Source organism: Amphimedon queenslandica, unplaced genomic scaffold (genome assembly GCF_000090795.2).
Source record: "Amphimedon queenslandica unplaced genomic scaffold, v1.1 AMPQUscaffold_12686, whole genome shotgun sequence".
In the NCBI taxonomy this organism is placed as follows: Eukaryota; Metazoa; Porifera; class Demospongiae; order Haplosclerida; family Niphatidae; genus Amphimedon; species Amphimedon queenslandica.
In genome coordinates, this window is record NW_003547078.1 from 11107 (window position 1) to 27291 (window position 16185).

The 16185-nt window shown below is 37.3% G+C and overlaps 4 protein-coding genes across 4 annotated transcripts in view; all 4 read left to right on the forward strand.

Moving 5' to 3' along the window:
* LOC100635665 (major vault protein) overlaps positions 1 to 6999 on the forward strand; it is a 9651-nt gene extending 2652 nt beyond the window's left edge. The window contains exons 7-22 of the mRNA XM_020003316.1: positions 121 to 219; positions 447 to 540; positions 1474 to 1534; positions 1707 to 1801; positions 2145 to 2229; positions 2395 to 2451; positions 2508 to 2604; positions 2675 to 2754; positions 4954 to 5013; positions 5092 to 5170; positions 5437 to 5579; positions 5981 to 6081; positions 6154 to 6232; positions 6329 to 6409; positions 6511 to 6591; positions 6675 to 6999. Of these exons, the coding sequence (XP_019858875.1) occupies positions 121 to 219; positions 447 to 540; positions 1474 to 1534; positions 1707 to 1801; positions 2145 to 2229; positions 2395 to 2451; positions 2508 to 2604; positions 2675 to 2754; positions 4954 to 5013; positions 5092 to 5170; positions 5437 to 5579; positions 5981 to 6081; positions 6154 to 6232; positions 6329 to 6409; positions 6511 to 6591; positions 6675 to 6788 (1406 nt within the window). The 3' untranslated portion in view covers positions 6789 to 6999. The remainder of the gene's footprint in view (positions 1 to 120; positions 220 to 446; positions 541 to 1473; positions 1535 to 1706; positions 1802 to 2144; positions 2230 to 2394; positions 2452 to 2507; positions 2605 to 2674; positions 2755 to 4953; positions 5014 to 5091; positions 5171 to 5436; positions 5580 to 5980; positions 6082 to 6153; positions 6233 to 6328; positions 6410 to 6510; positions 6592 to 6674) is intronic.
* A 616-nt stretch (positions 7000 to 7615) lies between these two features.
* On the forward strand, positions 7616 to 11169 carry LOC100635792 (autophagy-related protein 16-1-like). The gene is made up of 19 exons (XM_011408962.2): positions 7616 to 7744; positions 7801 to 7880; positions 7924 to 8052; positions 8180 to 8253; positions 8380 to 8470; positions 8759 to 8848; positions 8921 to 8991; positions 9044 to 9203; positions 9341 to 9452; positions 9502 to 9572; positions 9635 to 9706; positions 9769 to 9834; positions 9882 to 9936; positions 9991 to 10051; positions 10234 to 10358; positions 10423 to 10510; positions 10578 to 10619; positions 10674 to 10781; positions 10970 to 11169. The coding sequence occupies exons 1-19, from the start codon at positions 7645 to 7647 to the stop codon at positions 11058 to 11060; spliced, it is 1686 nt and encodes a 561-aa protein (XP_011407264.2). The 5' UTR covers positions 7616 to 7644; the 3' UTR covers positions 11061 to 11169.
* Positions 11170 to 11204: 35 nt separating this feature from the next.
* LOC100635919 (tropomodulin-2-like) lies at positions 11205 to 14853 on the forward strand. The gene is made up of 9 exons (XM_020003317.1): positions 11205 to 11385; positions 11455 to 11562; positions 12309 to 12477; positions 12589 to 12681; positions 12730 to 12956; positions 13145 to 13228; positions 13515 to 13574; positions 13698 to 13842; positions 14631 to 14853. Exons 1-9 carry the CDS (start codon positions 11296 to 11298, stop codon positions 14660 to 14662), a joined length of 1008 nt encoding a protein of 335 aa, XP_019858876.1. The 5' UTR covers positions 11205 to 11295; the 3' UTR covers positions 14663 to 14853.
* A 61-nt stretch (positions 14854 to 14914) lies between these two features.
* On the forward strand, positions 14915 to 16179 carry LOC100636048 (15-hydroxyprostaglandin dehydrogenase [NAD(+)]-like). Its single transcript, XM_003390220.3, has 7 exons — positions 14915 to 15050; positions 15117 to 15233; positions 15289 to 15399; positions 15469 to 15556; positions 15620 to 15696; positions 15754 to 15887; positions 16027 to 16179. The coding sequence occupies exons 1-7, from the start codon at positions 14949 to 14951 to the stop codon at positions 16148 to 16150; spliced, it is 753 nt and encodes a 250-aa protein (XP_003390268.1). The 5' UTR covers positions 14915 to 14948; the 3' UTR covers positions 16151 to 16179.
* Positions 16180 to 16185: the final 6 nt, after the last annotated feature.

Consider the following 16185-nt stretch of genomic DNA (forward strand, 5'->3'; position numbering starts at 1 on the left):
GTGTGTGTGTGTGTGTGTGTGTGTGTGTGTGTGTGTGTGTGTGTGTGTGTGTGTGTGCATGTCAGCTTTTGTGCACATGTACATGTATGTGGGTTCTTTCCCTTTGTTTCCTATTTGTAGGTGAGAAGTTTGAGAGAGGGATACAAGATGCTATTTTATTAGAATCTGATGAAGCTCTTCTTGTCACTGCTCAAGAAGAATTTGATATTACCGAAGATGGTAAGTAATGGTGACTTGTGATAGACAGGACAGGTGTATGACTATAATTGGAGAGAGATTTATTAATTCTGTGACAATGGTAGTTGCTGCCCCATGAATCAGCATTATTGTGACAAATTTATTGTGGGTGGGTAATGGGCTTTAACCGAGAGAGGGAGAAACATAATTGGTTGTTTACATGCAGTATTGTACATGTAGGTTATTGTACACTATTCTATTATATGTAGGTAGTAAAGTCCATCGTACTCCTGGTGATAGGTGGATGGTTCATGGACCAACTGACTATATACCTAGAACTGAGATTGGGAGCATACAGAGGAGGTTAGTATTCGTCAGTACTGTTTATGAAAGTACACGTATAGACATCATTACATTAATAATTGGGGCGAGCAAAAGCGAGCCCCACTTAAGCGAGACTCTTCTGTATGTATGTATGTATGTATGTACGTACGTCTTCAGTCACGCCTATTCTGGTCACACCCAACGTGTGCACTACTATCTATTTAAATGTCAATGATCTAATGCGGTAGTACTCTGATGAAATATTTTCATTTATGTGGGTGTGGTTGCAATGAAACAAATTGCAAAATGGTGACTATAAAGGCTATGAAACGGGAGCAATTCTTCAGCTTACTTGCAGCAGGATAAGACTCATCTGTTATCCAGACACTTCTCTAGCAGAAAGAAGGTTAACAAAGCAGCTATATAATCATCAAGGTCTGTAATCATGATCCCTTATCCATCAGAAAGAAGATCAAGTTGTGAGACAGTGACTGCTATTTATATCTGCAGAAATTCTTAACTCATGAAGCTTGAAGAGCAAGCTCATAGTATGAAATTACCTTCCACTGATGAAAGTTCTGCAATGCTTTGCATCAGTATATTGACATCAACACTAGTCTTAATATGTGACTACATCAATCTATATAGACATTGTACATTGCTAATTGAAAATCAAGATTTTAATCGTTTTGCTCGCCCCTCAATGGTTTACATTCGCCTAGTAATGTCAAATTTTAATATCATGCAGTGGTGTAAGTGCTTGTATGAATTGATTGGCTTTTGTTTAGACCACAGCTTAGAGTGGGGTCACATTAAAGAACAAATGACCATTGATTTCACTAGGAGTATTTGGGGAGAGCACCTATATAATAGTTGTGTTAGGAATGGTCCAAGCCTTTGAAGTCCACTGTCACAGGCTGATAGTGTGATGAGGAATACTTTTAAGTTATAGTTCCTATCTCTCTATTGTAGGAAGGCTACTCCATTGAATGAGAATGAAGGGATTTATGTTAGAAATGTTCAGTCAGGACAGGTAAACCAATACAATACAGTACAGTGCTATATTAATACTAACACTGGTGGTGTGTCCAATACAGTACAGTACAGTACAGTGCTATATTAATACTAGCACTGGTGGTGTGTCCAATACAGTACAATACAGTACAGTGCTATATTAATACTAACACTGGTGGTGTGTCCAATAGGTTCGTGCTATATTGGGCCCTCAGTCTTATCTATTGCAAGCTGCTGAGGAACTGTATAAGAAAGAACTGACTCCACTAGCAGAAGAAATGTTAAAGTAATGGTTGACTTGAATTTGAGATGGCTATCTCCCATGAGCTTCTCTCTGCTCCTCTCTGATAAGAGTTGCTGTAAGTTCTGTAACACAACTGCAAAACTGAATAATTTCTGTAGTCCCTCCTTATAGGCCCTTATCCTCTTTATAGCCTTGTGTTCTGGCAGTATTGTTATCATTACTGCAGCCAGGGCTCCTCCTTTATCCAAGCTTGGGGCTAGTTAGTATAGGGTTAGGGACAGGATGGATATTTTCTGGTGTCAACTGTAATCCCAGATATTATTATAATGATTCTGTTGTGATGGTATTGAAAACCAACAAAGTATCTCTATTCTTCTCATTGTAGGGAGGGTGGTGGTGTTGGTGATGCCAATATTAGGAAGATAGCATATTTTGATGGAGCTAAAGACCCTTCGCTCTTTAAGGGAAATGTAAGAATTATATAATCAGTACATACCTTTGGCTGTAGTTTGCACTCATTCTTTCTCTTCAATACGTTTGCATACAGCCACATGAGTACATGCATGTTTAAAAAACAATTTACAGACAAATCTTCTCTTTTCCCTCTCTCTTCTTGTCCTCCTCTTTCTTCATAGAAACGTGACAAGACTCGTGTAGTTACTTACAGGTGCCCCAGTAACTGTGCAGTCCAAGTGAGTCTACTTATGATACTGATACATCTGCCTATGCAACACAACACTGACTTTAGGTGTACAATTATATAGAGAAGACAGCCCGGGTTGTATTTGGTCCTGATCTTGTAGTCCTGGATCCTCATGAGAACTTTAATGTCCTCAGTTTGAGTGGTGAGGGAGAGAGAGGGAGGAGAGGAGAGGGGACAGCTAGGGGAGGGTGTCTCTTTATTGTTATTTTCAGCTGGTAAACCAAAGAAGGAGAATGCCCTGAAGACTATTTGCCTCATGCTAGGTCCTGACTTTATATCTGACCATATTACAGTAAGTGCATGCTCCTGCACTACTGGCCTCTTGTTAATTTCTCAGCGCAATAAGTGATATAATATCCTTTTCATTCATGTTTCAATCTAAGGCTAAGGGTATCATGTGCATGTGTTGCTCTGATGAAAACCGGCTCATAAATTTTATAATTTTACATATCACCTGAAAAAAGAAACACCAATCATGTATAATAGTAGTCAATAATAATTGAAAAAGGACGAAACAGTTTGTATTGAATTTGCTATCCACACAAAGTAGTCTGAACGGTGCCGGTTGATAATGGCTTTTTGTGTAGAGTCTCTTCGATCACTCCAACGAGGAAGCTTTTATCTTTTGCTAGAGTCTGTTTAATCACTCCAGTAACGAGGAGGCTTTTCTCATCTGCTCTTCCAGGTGCTAAATCTGCTCCTGGTACAAAGGAGCCCCTGCTCTGCAGATCTCCAGCTCCCTGTCCGTAGGCCTGTGTCTGAAAGTGCACCTCGCAGGCCTCTGTCAGAAAGTCCACGAAATCGACAGGCTCCGAGCCCTCGCCTGTCAGAAAGTCGGGGCAGTTCGTAGGCTCGCAGACCTCCGACAGAAAGTACGCAAAGTCAGGATGCTCCCACGCCTCTGTCAGAAAGTACGGAAAGTCGGTAGGCTCGCAGGCCTCGGTCAGAAAGTACGGGCAGTTCGTAGGCTCCGCTGCAGCCCCTGTCAGAAAGTCCATCTCGCAGGCCTGATCTCCCCCTGTCTCAGCTATTGGTTTAGCACAGTAGAAAGAGCAGTGGCAAGTATCAGTAGTTTCTGAGCCAAAGCAGGCGGGTACCCGCCTGACCATACGACAGCTATAATCGAACTTGGCAAACTACTCCTTGAGCCCTTCAGGCAACTGCTGGTAAGTCCTTGTCTCACAGTAGTATCGGCTCAGACGCTGGTCTTTTGTCCCTGCATTCTAGGAGCTTGAGCTTCTCAAGCAACTGCACTTGCGCATTTCCACAGTCCTTTATATACGGTCTGGGCTGTTTGTGTAGGTGGCATGTCCAGCATAGCAATTGCAATGGAACTTCCGGTCACATTAATTTAATGATATTCATTGGAATTACCATAGCAACGGCAGCTCAGCAGTGGTGGATTGATAGGAAGCTTCACTACAAAGCCTGCTAACGTCTTTCTGGTTCATGGATGGGACTTCACTAGATACTTGGAGCTTCTTGAATGCTACTTAATGCAATTGGTTATGGTAGTTTTTTCATATTCTATTGTTAAAGTGGCAGGCGTGGCGCAAGAAGACTCATCCACTAACAAACGGCCTTCTTATTATTACTTTAAAGGATCTAGAGACATGATTTGCTTGTATAGCTGTTAAGCACTCTTAGTTTTACTTTATTATTCCTATGAGAAGAGAAAAGCACTTGTTCACTCTTTTTGCTGCACCCGTTATCACTGAGATGACTAAAATTATTTCACCTTTAGAAGACAAAAGTTCCGAACAAAGTTTTGAATTTCTTTATCTTTTTTGCATGATTGGGCAGTAAAAATGTTGTACTTTCACAAAATAAGTGCGCAATTTGTCAAAAATTGTTTGAAATTTAGATATAACCATTCAAAAAGTAAAAAATTTATCATACATACATAAAGGAATGACAAAATGGCGGCACTGACTGCCTCATCTTTAATCTGTAAATGTTCCACACAAAGTTACTCCAAGTGCTGTCATATTTAGCAGGAACACAGGTATAATTATGGAGAACAGCTACTGAAGTGCGCAAATTGATGAGACTTATTCTGAAGAAAGATATAGCCTAGTAAATGGAAATATCCATTCCTGCCCTGTATAAAGTCAACCAGTAGTATACGGAGATAATTGCTCAGTATACTAATCCGTGTCCACTCATTGCTGGACATGGCCACATCCGGTATCACTAAAGTTGAGAATTTTTGCATTTCCTTTTCTGCATAGATATACATTTATCTATGGTTTCTACTAGCAAGAATAAAATAATACCTGAAAGTAATAAAAGTACCTTTAGGTATTTTACTCTTGCTACTGGGCAGCCAGTGGAAATTGGTCATACTGCTACCTAGTCTCATGTAGCCAGACTCCTCCCTTTTTTGACTTTGGGGTGTGTCTGACTACGTGGGACTAACTGCTGTCTATTAGAAAAAGAGAAATTGATGATGAATGTATTGTTCCTTAGTTGTTTTTCTTGTTATCTATAGGTAGAGACATCAGATCATGCTCGTCTTAAAATTGCTGTATCAATGAACAATGAATTCAGAGTAAGGACACACATGGACTATAATTTCATTCCCTCTCTTCTCTCCTTCCTCTCTCCTCCTCTCTCTCCTCCTCTTAAGGTTGAGAGAGGTAACCCAGAGAGTGAGGCTATGCTGTTCAGTGTTCCAGACTTCATTGGATTTGCTTGCAGAGAAGTTGGTAAGTGGTCTGGACTGTATTGTACTGTATTCATTATATGTGTATTAATGCCATGAGTTTATACATGTACTGTATGTGCATAGCAGTACAATACAAGTTTTACAACACAACTCATAAGATCAGCAATCTGTTAAAAGTTATTGACCAAGACAACACATTATATAAATTCTTAATTTAGTTATATGTGTCATATGTATGCTCAATAGTAGATAATTACTCTTGGTATGCTGTATATCAGTTATATGGCTCCCTCTTATTTTTCACAGCTAGTAAAGTAAGAGGTAAAGTAGCCTCTATACCATTTGAACAGTTCCACAAGCATTCAGCCGATATTATAACTGCTGCTGTGTTTGGTAAGAATGTTGATGGAGAAGTTAATAAAGAAGTGATATTCACTGCTAATAACCTGGTGAGTAGTTGTAAATATTTTTAACTTAGTCATTCACATCCATAAGTTTGCTCTTACTAATGATACATACATGTATGACTTACAGTATGCCAATTGGGAAAGTTATGTCTTGTGCAAAACAAGGCAAAACAATGCTAAATAGCATAATGATATTCATTTGTCACATCTGTCCTTTTAGAAGCCTGAAGCCCTTTCAAAGTTTAATGAACTACACAGTTCTTACTCTTTCTTCTCTTCTCTTTATTTGATTCAATTCCTCTACCTATAAAAGATTATAAATATGAAATACATGTATATAGCTACTTTGCTATAATCACCAAAGCTTGACCCCACAAAAATATTCAGCTCTACAGAATTTGCTTTGCTCCTACTTGTATAGTGGCTTATGATGTATTGTGTAGGTGATCACTAATATTGATATTCAAAGTATTGAACCAATTGATCATCATATGAGGGACTCTCTATCTAAATCTGTGCAAATGGCAATTGAAATATCTACCAAGTGAGTCCACACTTCATCTACAATTCATACAGTATATGTATAATGTTATCCACTCTGCCAGCCCTGTTATAGTTTTGGGCCTGTCCTCTTAATACAGTCCTTTGTTATGACAGAACTCCTGGGAATGATACAAAAGAAATATCTGAAAAACGTAGTCACACACACACACACACACACACACCCTCTTTCATGTGTGTTCCCTCGCTATTCCTTCTCTTATGTGTTTCCCTTTCTATTCTCTGATCAGATGCAAGAGGCTGAGGTTCAGTTCTTGAGGGAACAGAATGAACTGCAAATAAAGAGAGCTAAAGATCTCAGCAACATTGAAGTATATCATTATCATTTTGTGCTGTCATTGTGTTTTCAACATAAATCATTTATAAGTATTACTGTATTGTTATGATAATTAATGTCAATCTATTGTAATAGGTGTCTAAGTTCAGTACATTGGTTAGTTCTATGGGTAAACAGACTATATCCCGTATTGCTAAAGCTGGACCAGAATCAAAGGTACAGTATACATTAATACAGTGTTTGTTCACATTGGGTGTGTTAGTTTATTTATAATGATTCTTCTCTCTCTCCTCCTCTAGGCTTGTTTGTTACAGAGTTTAGGTATACAGTCTGTTCTCATTACTGATGGTAAAACTCCAATTAATATGATTGGGAACCAGACAGGTGGCTATGCTACTACTTATGCTCCTTAGAAAACTCTTTGAGGAGGACTATTATATCATTATTATTTGTGTTAATCATTAGTATAGTTTTTAGCTGAATTTATATAGTTTTCAGAGATTTTTATTATTTTCTATTGGACATGCAGAATTGGACTTCAACAAAATTTTAAAAATGCACCACACAAATTTTAAAATCGATATTCAAATCCTGGTTAGTAAGAGAAATGTTGACCACACATAATATTACATATATATATACTTGAAAAAAATGAAGCTTTAACAGTTCATAAATAGGAAAATATAAAAACAATAATAACAGAGGTAAGGAGTTCAATTCTCAGTTCCCGACAACGACATTTTTGGGGACGGCATTTCTTGTGACAACTAGACCGCCAAAAGGCACATCGCCAAATACTGGGAATCTTCCTATCACAAGAGCGCTTAAATTGTTGTCTTGTGTACAAGGCTGATCAAGACTTATTTGCCAGATTTCAATCTTCTTTACAGTATCTATGGTGCCTGTGGCATTGATCGCTTCGTGATTGTCCATTTCTAGTACTCAGAAAAGTTGTAAGACTAAATAGAGGTAGCTAAAGTCCAGGGCCGCTCCACTCTTTTTTGATCTGGTGCGATGGTTTCCGCCTTTATATAGACTAGGATAAATCATCTTGCGTTTTCAGGCCAGTTATACCACCGTGATAAGCTAAAACTGCCTCTCCGCTTGCTTCTCAACCTCAATCTCCTACTGTTTTAGCCTGACTCTGCTGATTGTTTATTTGTTTTATATTTTCATATTGCGCATGCGCAGAGCACTTATTAAAGATGGTCAACTATCTACCACACCCATTATAAGGTGTGACTGACTAAAAATCAGCTGAAAATCAAAATGTCGGACGGTGATTCATCATGGAAGTTGCATATTCTGAGAAAACTAAGAGAAAGGAACAGCAAAGAGACTAGCTGCTTCAAAGAGCTCATACTATCACGTAAGACACAAGTAATACCAACAGCAAACATACTCGTTCTATTCCTTTATCACCAGACGGGCGGCTGTTTGATCAAGTGGAGAACCTAAAGAAGGACATCACTAGACTGGAATACCAGAACAATGAACTGGAGAGGGTGAGCCTACACTAATGACTCACTCATTAGTGATTATTGATAGGATCTAAGAGAAGGAGGGGGCAGTACAGGAGGAGGAGCTAATAAATTGAACAAACGAGTTGAGGATCTTCAGGAGAGACTCTTAACGAGGACTGATGAGGTCTCTGAGGCTCGTCGGGCAACAGCTGATGTGAGTGGAGGGTATACTATATGTATATAGGGCATTCTAATGTACAGTGCTAGTTTTATAAGGATTGTAATGTGTATGTACATGTATATATGTGTGTGTATTATGTAGCATGTATTGTATTGTATAGGCAATGGTTAAAGTTACTGAACTGTCAAGTCAGGTACGATCCAAAGATGATGAAATATCAAAGAAGGAGACACAGTGAGTTAAAGAAATAGTAATAATAATTATATAATCACATTTTATCATAATAAATAAGATTATATTATTATTTATAATAATGTATTGAATGTGTTGCTGGCATTATTGCTATTTCTCCTCTGCTAGGATTAATAATTTGACGAACGTTCAAAGGAAATTGGAAGAGAAGATAAACACTTTAGAGGAATCAATGAAGAATAATAGCTCCACCCACAGCGTAAGGACATACCCACTTTCAATGTATCAGAAAATGTGATAAAAATTTGGGGTGATTTCAGAGCCATTTTTTGGAAAAAAAACCATGGACTTATAGTACAGGGTATTTTTCAGAATTTTGGCATTTTCTTAAAATGGCCATAACTTGAAAAATTGAAGTCGGAATCACCTCAAACTTGCTACACAGCATAAGTACATCAATATGATGAATGAAATATAGCCTAAGTACTGGTGCAGTGCAGCAACTCCATACAGTTGGTTGTAGTATTGATGTGTTTCTTTTGTTTAGAGACTGATGGATGAACACAGTGAGTTGCAGCTGGAGTTTAACAGTCAAGACAGGAAACTGAAAGATCTCCAGCTAGAAAATGATAGACTGGTAAATTATTATTATATTACATGTATTATTGTTATTATTATTGTTTTGTTATTATTCATTTGTTGTTTATAGCGAGCAGAAGTGATGAAAATGAAAGCTGAAGAAGCTGATCGAATGAATAAAATAACAGAATCTGAAAAAGCGTAAGATGTACATGAAGTATGTACATGTACATGTCTTTTATTTTATGTTTAGTGCCAGAGAGAAAGATATTAAAAAACAGATAGAAGAAGCTACTAAACCAAAGCAGTCAATTGTTGAAACAAAGTCAGCAAAGAAGGCGTCCTCACCTGATTTCATTGACCCAGCTGCTGTCTATCCCTCCATCATACCAGAGAAAGTGTTCTTCTCTACAGTATGTCATTTAAATGGATGGGCCAACAATTACTGCATTCAGTATAATTATAAAAGACTGTGCTTTCTTTATGTATTTCCTGATCCAATTACAATAAAATTTTATTCTTTCCCCTTGTATTTGTATCATCACCTTAGGAAGCTCATGAAGGAGAGATTAGTGCTCTCTCTTTTAGTTTGGACGGACACTTCCTAGCGACAGGAGGAGCTGATAAGGTCATTAAAGTTTGGAGAGTCCTACAAACAGAAGGTAGAGAGAGAGAGAGTGACTTTTACTGGTAATTGATCCTTTTATACAGAGAAGGTTGAGCTGGTTGCTCCATTACATGGATCTGGTGCTAGCATCATGTCAGTTCAGTTTGATCACATTGTAAGGAACTCACTCTACCACCTCCATCCCTTCCCTTCCCCTCCCCTCTCCCTTTCTTTCAGAATAAATATGTTTTAGCTGCTTCTAATGATTTCGCAACTCGTCTCTGGACACTTGGAGACCAAAGGCCGAGAGTAAGCAACTTTAATAATTACATAAAATGAAAATATTATTGTAATAATATTGTCTGTAATAGCACACCTTAACTGGGCACACTGCTAAAGTATTTTCTGCTAAGTTTATGGATGACAGTCAGCGAGTGGTAAGATCAATCCTGTAATCTTTTGTGTCTTATTTCTTCTTCTCCAGATCACTGGGAGTCAGGATAAGACTTTAAAGATTTGGGATCTGAAGCAGAGACGATGTAAGTTATTAATAGTTATTAAACTGGTTATTAATAGTGGGTGGGGTCTGATAGGTGTGAAGACACTCTTTGCTGGTTCAAGTTGCTGTGATCTTGTCCATGCTCACGTACTGGGGTAAGAGTTACAAATAATTTCACTACATGTACAATGTGCATACATGTATGGTACAGTCTTTTATGACTAATGAAAAGGATGTACCTATATCTTTTGCAATGATAAAAATAATATACTTATTTTAGCATGTTCAAAATTAATTATTATTTAGAATTATTCTTTTTTTCCTCTTCTCTATCCAGTAATATGATTATCAGTGGCCATTGGGATAAGAAGATTCGGTTTTGGGACTTGCGTGTGAGCAGTGTCAACCCGAGCCATGAGCTGGCAATACAGGGAAGAGTAACATCTCTTAGTCTTTTTCCAGGTAGGGGATGGAGAGAGGGAGGGAGAGGAACATTGATAAATGCTTTTATAATAATTTGTTGTAGAGCGTTTTATGTTGCTTTGTTCCACTCGTGATGATACCTCCTTAAGATTGATTGATTTGCGTCAAAATGCAATCACTTCGACCTTTAGGTGAGATACATGTATACCATATCAGTGATAGATACGTTGATCCTATTTGTGTTAAATTCTAATATAGTGGGTTTAATCTCAGCACTGATTGGTCAAGAGCTAGCTTCAGGTATGAACATTACAATTTATTTATTTATTTGTTTGTTTGTTTGTTTATTGTTAGTCCTGATGGCCAGTATGTTGCTGTTGGTGGTTCTGATGGTATCATTCACATTTGGGAAGCAATGACTGGACGAGCTCATAAAGTTAAGAAAGACGTCTCAGTTCACAAGTATGTGTAATGGAAACTTCTGCAACTATGACCATTTCTCACTTCCCCCCTCTCTCTCCCCCTCCCTCTCTTTCTCTCTCTCTCTCTTCCTCTCCCTCCCTCTCTCTCTCTCCCTCTCTCTTCCTCTCCCTCCCCCCTCTCTCTCTCTCCCTCTCTCTTCCTCTCCCTCCCCCCTCTCTCTCTCTCAGTCGTGATATTGTTGCTTGTTGCTGGCATCCTAAAGGTCAAGTCTTTGCATCAGTCGACCGGAGTAAGAAGCTGGCAGTTTGGAAGCGCTAAAGTTATAAGAATAATAATGAAAACAGTTTAAAGACTTTTACTATTATTTTTATTGTGCTTTTTGCCGTAAATATTCTTATTGTTAGTATACTATTAGAGCTAATGCAAAGTAATATTGATGTTAATGGTGGGTGTGGCTACAGAGTAGAAAGGTAACTTGAACTATAAAAGGAGAAGAGACATTCTTTAGATCATCTGAACTGGAGAACAAAGCCAAAGGACTGAAGGGAGCAACATGGCCGATGATATAGAAGACGAGGACTTTCTCTTATCGCAGCTAACGGCTGAGGAAATAGCAGAACTATCAGAAATAATCGACCCAGATGTAATAACAAAACCGAGCAAAACAAACTAGCATTATTATATAATTATGAGTGTCCTTCTTTATCCTTAGAATGAGTTGCTGCCAGCTTCAGATAGGCTACCACCACAGACTAAGAAGAAACCAACTGGACCTTATGATAGACAACACTTACTGGAACACCTCAGGAAAGAAGCACTGGTAAAGAGAGAGAGAGAGAGGAAAGAAGAGTTTGATGGAGAAGGGTAAAAAAGGGAGGAAAGGAGAGAGAGAGGGAGGGAGAAAAAAGAGAGAGGAGTTTGATAGAATAAAAGTATAAAGATATGATAGAGAGAGAGAGAGATGTTGAGGAAGTGTAGAAGATAGGAAGGAATGCACAGTGTATGTCAGTCAGTTAATATCTTATTTGTTGTGTACATTGGTTGTTGCCAAATATCCCTCAGTGTGTGTGGTGGTGGCCTGTTAGGCTGTTAACATTAGCAGGATCCATTACAAAGGATATCACACACTAACTCAATAACAATGTTCTTATGAACTGCGTAACGCGATATCAACCATTAAATGATTTAACATCTGATACTTGATACGATTCGTCAACATGATCTGTGAACTAGTGTGTGTTTACTTGGCACCATTATAATTCTGTTATTATTGAATTAATGAAAGCTGTCAACATTCATTACTGTGTACTATTATAGTGATTAAGATTTTAAGGGATCATTAATGAAGAATTTGCTTTTTTCACACCACAAGTTCTTCAGCCTGATAATTACAATAAATGTGTCAATTATTTAACACTTTATGGTCTATAATAATAATGATTGTCACTCATCTTCACTAGTTACTGTACTCCATAAAACTGTCAGTGACATCAACTATATGATCTGATTTATTATACGTGATCATCATCATCATCATCATCATCATTATTATTATTATTATTTTAGGCTTCCAAAGTTGGTGATGACTACACTCCTTTCATCAAGCAAAAGAGAGAGGAGGTGAGGGAGAAGAAGAAGGAGAACACTGCTCCAGCTGCTAAACCTAAGAACTACCTCTCAGAGTTTGATGACATCCTCTCAGAAATGGATGATGATCAACTTGCAGAACTAGCCCGTGAGTTTATCCTCTTCCCTTCTCCCTCTCCCTCTCTCTTAATGTAACTATTATGTTTTGTGTCAATTTCAATTTCCTCCTTCCCCTCCTCCTCATATTATGTTGCTACAGAGGAGCTAGGTATTCATGGCATGTTAACTCAAGATCAGAGTAGAGGGGACATCACTGCCAGCAAGGTTTCTTCATTCTCCACACAGAAACTAAGTTAGCAAATAATTCTTACTAATGTCTATATTTTCCTGTGTCCTTCAGATAAGTTGTTATCTGCTAAAGGTAATGATGAGAGTGATCACGCTGATCTTGATCAAGTGATTCAATCAGTTCAAGAAGATGATCCCTCGTTGACTGATCTTAACCTCAACAATCACCCACTGATCACTCCGGAGATCATACACCAGTTACTAACGGCACTGGAGGGCAACACACACGTTACTAAACTCTCTCTGGCTAATATCAAGTTCAACGACGACCATGCTGCTGTAAGCTGTAAAATGATTAAATCTGTACAATAAATTTGTCCTATACTACAGTAATAACTTTAACTGCATTCACTAGGCAACTAATAACCAATAAATCATAAATGAACTGTATTTCAGTTCAATATTTGATTATTTTAGCTGTTACATAGTATAAGTATCTTCTTTTCTTTATTGCTTTGCTTATACAGAGTCTGGGTAGCATACTGTCTGATAACAGATCACTGCTGATGATTAATCTTGATTCTAATAGACTTGGAAATGAAGGAATAAGAGTAAGGACTTATATAATATACTAAGGAATGTTATTCAATATTAAATTATTAATTATGATGGTAGTTGTGACTGATGCTTATGTAAGCTGTGTCTTTACTTGATTGTTATGTTTAAGTACAAAATTTCTCTGTACTTGTACTGTACCTATCCCTATCTCATTTCTCCTCCTACACTATACAACATGTTATTGATCTTGTTATTCATTCCTACAGTATATCATTACTTTGTTTATTATTATGATGTGTATATCTCCATTGTATTTTAATCACTTTATTTTTTGCTTAGGCTATCATGAAAGCTCTTGTTGATAATTTCACACTTCAAGAGATAAGACTCTGTAATCAGGTGTGTTGACATGCACCTCCTTTGTAAATGTATTCTATTTTGTATTACTGTTCTTTTTGCCTCTCTCTCTCTCTCTTCCCTCTCTCTTTCCCTCCCCCCCCTCTCTCTCTCTCTCCCCCTCAGTACAGTAAAGGAGGTCACAGGATAGAGGCTGAGATTGGAAAGTATTTGGAAAAGAACAAGACAATACGAAAGCTCGGCTACTCCTTCACGTGCAATGGCCCCAGGATGGAAGTAGAGAAATGGATAATGAGAAATATTGATCTTCGTAAGTGAGATATTGCGAGGAAATGCAGCTTTATTTTTGCAGCACTACTAATCATATGAAATAGCTTACCTACTAAAATTCCCTGTACAGGGAATTAATCAAAAATGGCTAGGAGAGAATTCTTAATTTTCATAACTTTTTCTGATACCTATACATGCTCTTATGTTGTGTTTCAATTTTGAACTGATTCCGATCAAAATTGGATTTTTTACGAATTTTTAAAGTTGCTCAAAAATCAGGTCAAAGTCCCTGTACTATAGTACAGGAATTTTGGTCAAATTTCGCTAAAAATGACTAGGAGAGAATTTTTCATTTTTATTACATTTTCTGATGCTTATACATGTTCTTATGTTGTGTTTCTAGTTTGAGCTGATTCCGGTCAAAATTGTATTTTTTACGAATTTTTAAAGTTGCTCAAAAATTGGGTCAAAGTCCCTGTACTATAGTACAGGGATTTTGGTCAAATTTCGCCAAAAATGACTAGGAGAGAATTTTTCATTTTTATAATTTTTTCTGATGCATATACATGTTCTTATGTTGTGTTTCAAGTTTGAGTTGATTCCGATCAAAATTGGATTTTATATGAATTTTTAAAGTTGCTCAAAAATCAGGTCAAATAAAGTAACAATATAGTGAATGGGTTTTTGCTTGTCACGGATTTTGTGACAATGGAAGCAATGGGTTTTTGCTTGTCACGGATTTCATGACAATGGATCTAATGGTTGTTGCATAGACTGATTCCAATCAAAATTTGATTATCATTGTCATATTTTTTTGTGTTTTTGTAGAGAGACAAAGGCGTATGTATGATTCAAGGTGATCCTCTCATTTTAATGCCACGCCCCCAGTCACATGACTTGTCTCTGGTATACTCTACTGCAGAAAACACTTCGTCACAATTTCATTTTATTATTGTTATTATTATTAGTATTATTATTATCCACTTATTATAACTTATCCATTCTGTTTTCATTTTTTCTTATTTTTAGCATTTAAACATGCAAACAGCCATTGTGTAGCATTTTTAGCTAAAATTATTTTAATTATGAAAAATCAATTAATGTAACTAATTTAGAAAAGTTGACACACCTTTTTGCTGCACAAAAATGTCTACACTGGACCTATCAGGTCGAGTTGCTCTTGTAACTGGAGGCGCTCAAGGAATTGGATTAGCAATTGTACAGCTGTTACTGGAAGCTGGAGCTAAAGTCTGAGCCTTCCACTATAATTATAGAGCTATAATATTTTTTTCTCTCACTTTCCTTTCTGTGAAGGTTGCTTTGGTTGATATTTCTCCTAATCTAAGAGAGACAGGGCAAAGACTTGGCAGAAGCTTTAAACCGGAAAACGTTCTTTGTCTGACCTGTGACGTTACTGACTCAACTAGTTTAGTGAGTGATTAATGAATTACATTTTATTTAATATTCTTCTTCATACGTTTAATAGCGTAAATCATTTGAGAAGGTTTTGAGTCATTATGGCAGTCTTGACATCGTTGTGAATAATGCTGGCATTGCCGATGAAGTGAACTGGGACAAGATGTTACACATTAATCTGGTCAGTAATGTAATACCATGTGATCATCATGTGATCATTGTGTGATCATCATGTGATACTGTATTGTAGCATGCTGTCATTGCTGGCACATATCTAGCACTGGAACTCATGGATCCAGAAAAAGGCGGAGTCATTATCAACGTATCATCAATGTCAGGTATGGAAATAAAATTTTGCTAGCTCCTTTTCATTTTTCTGGATTTGCTAACTACTTTTATAGCTTTATATCCTGTGGTGTATGCCCCAGCTTATTCTGCTTCAAAAAAAGCTGTTGTTACATTTACAAGATGCATAAAGGCAGGCTTAGCATTCATTACTTAACTGCTTGAATTCCTATTTCTTCTAAATGTCTAGTCTGCTGCAGAAGGAGCTAATGTAAGAGTAAACTGTATATGTCCTTATTACGTGAAGACTCAAATGAGCCAAAGAGGACTGGATGCAATGCCTGAACAATTTAAGAATGAAATACTACAGAATGGATTAATGGAGTAATTGATCTTACTGCATTTTCTTCTCTTCTTTGCTTTCTAGTCTTTCTCTCTCTTTTGATTTCTTTCCTTATTCCTGATCTTTAATGTATAATATCAATAATTAATGTCTTTCTTTGTATTGTATGTATTTTCATAGTCCTGAAGATGCAGCTAAAGGTATAATGGAGCTCATTACTGATACATCAAAGAATGGTACAGTATTAAGAGCATCAGCAAAGAGAGGACTCTCCTATCACATTTTTAACGATAACACTTTCTAAATTATAAGATCTTGTAGTGTAGTCCTATTTTCCAC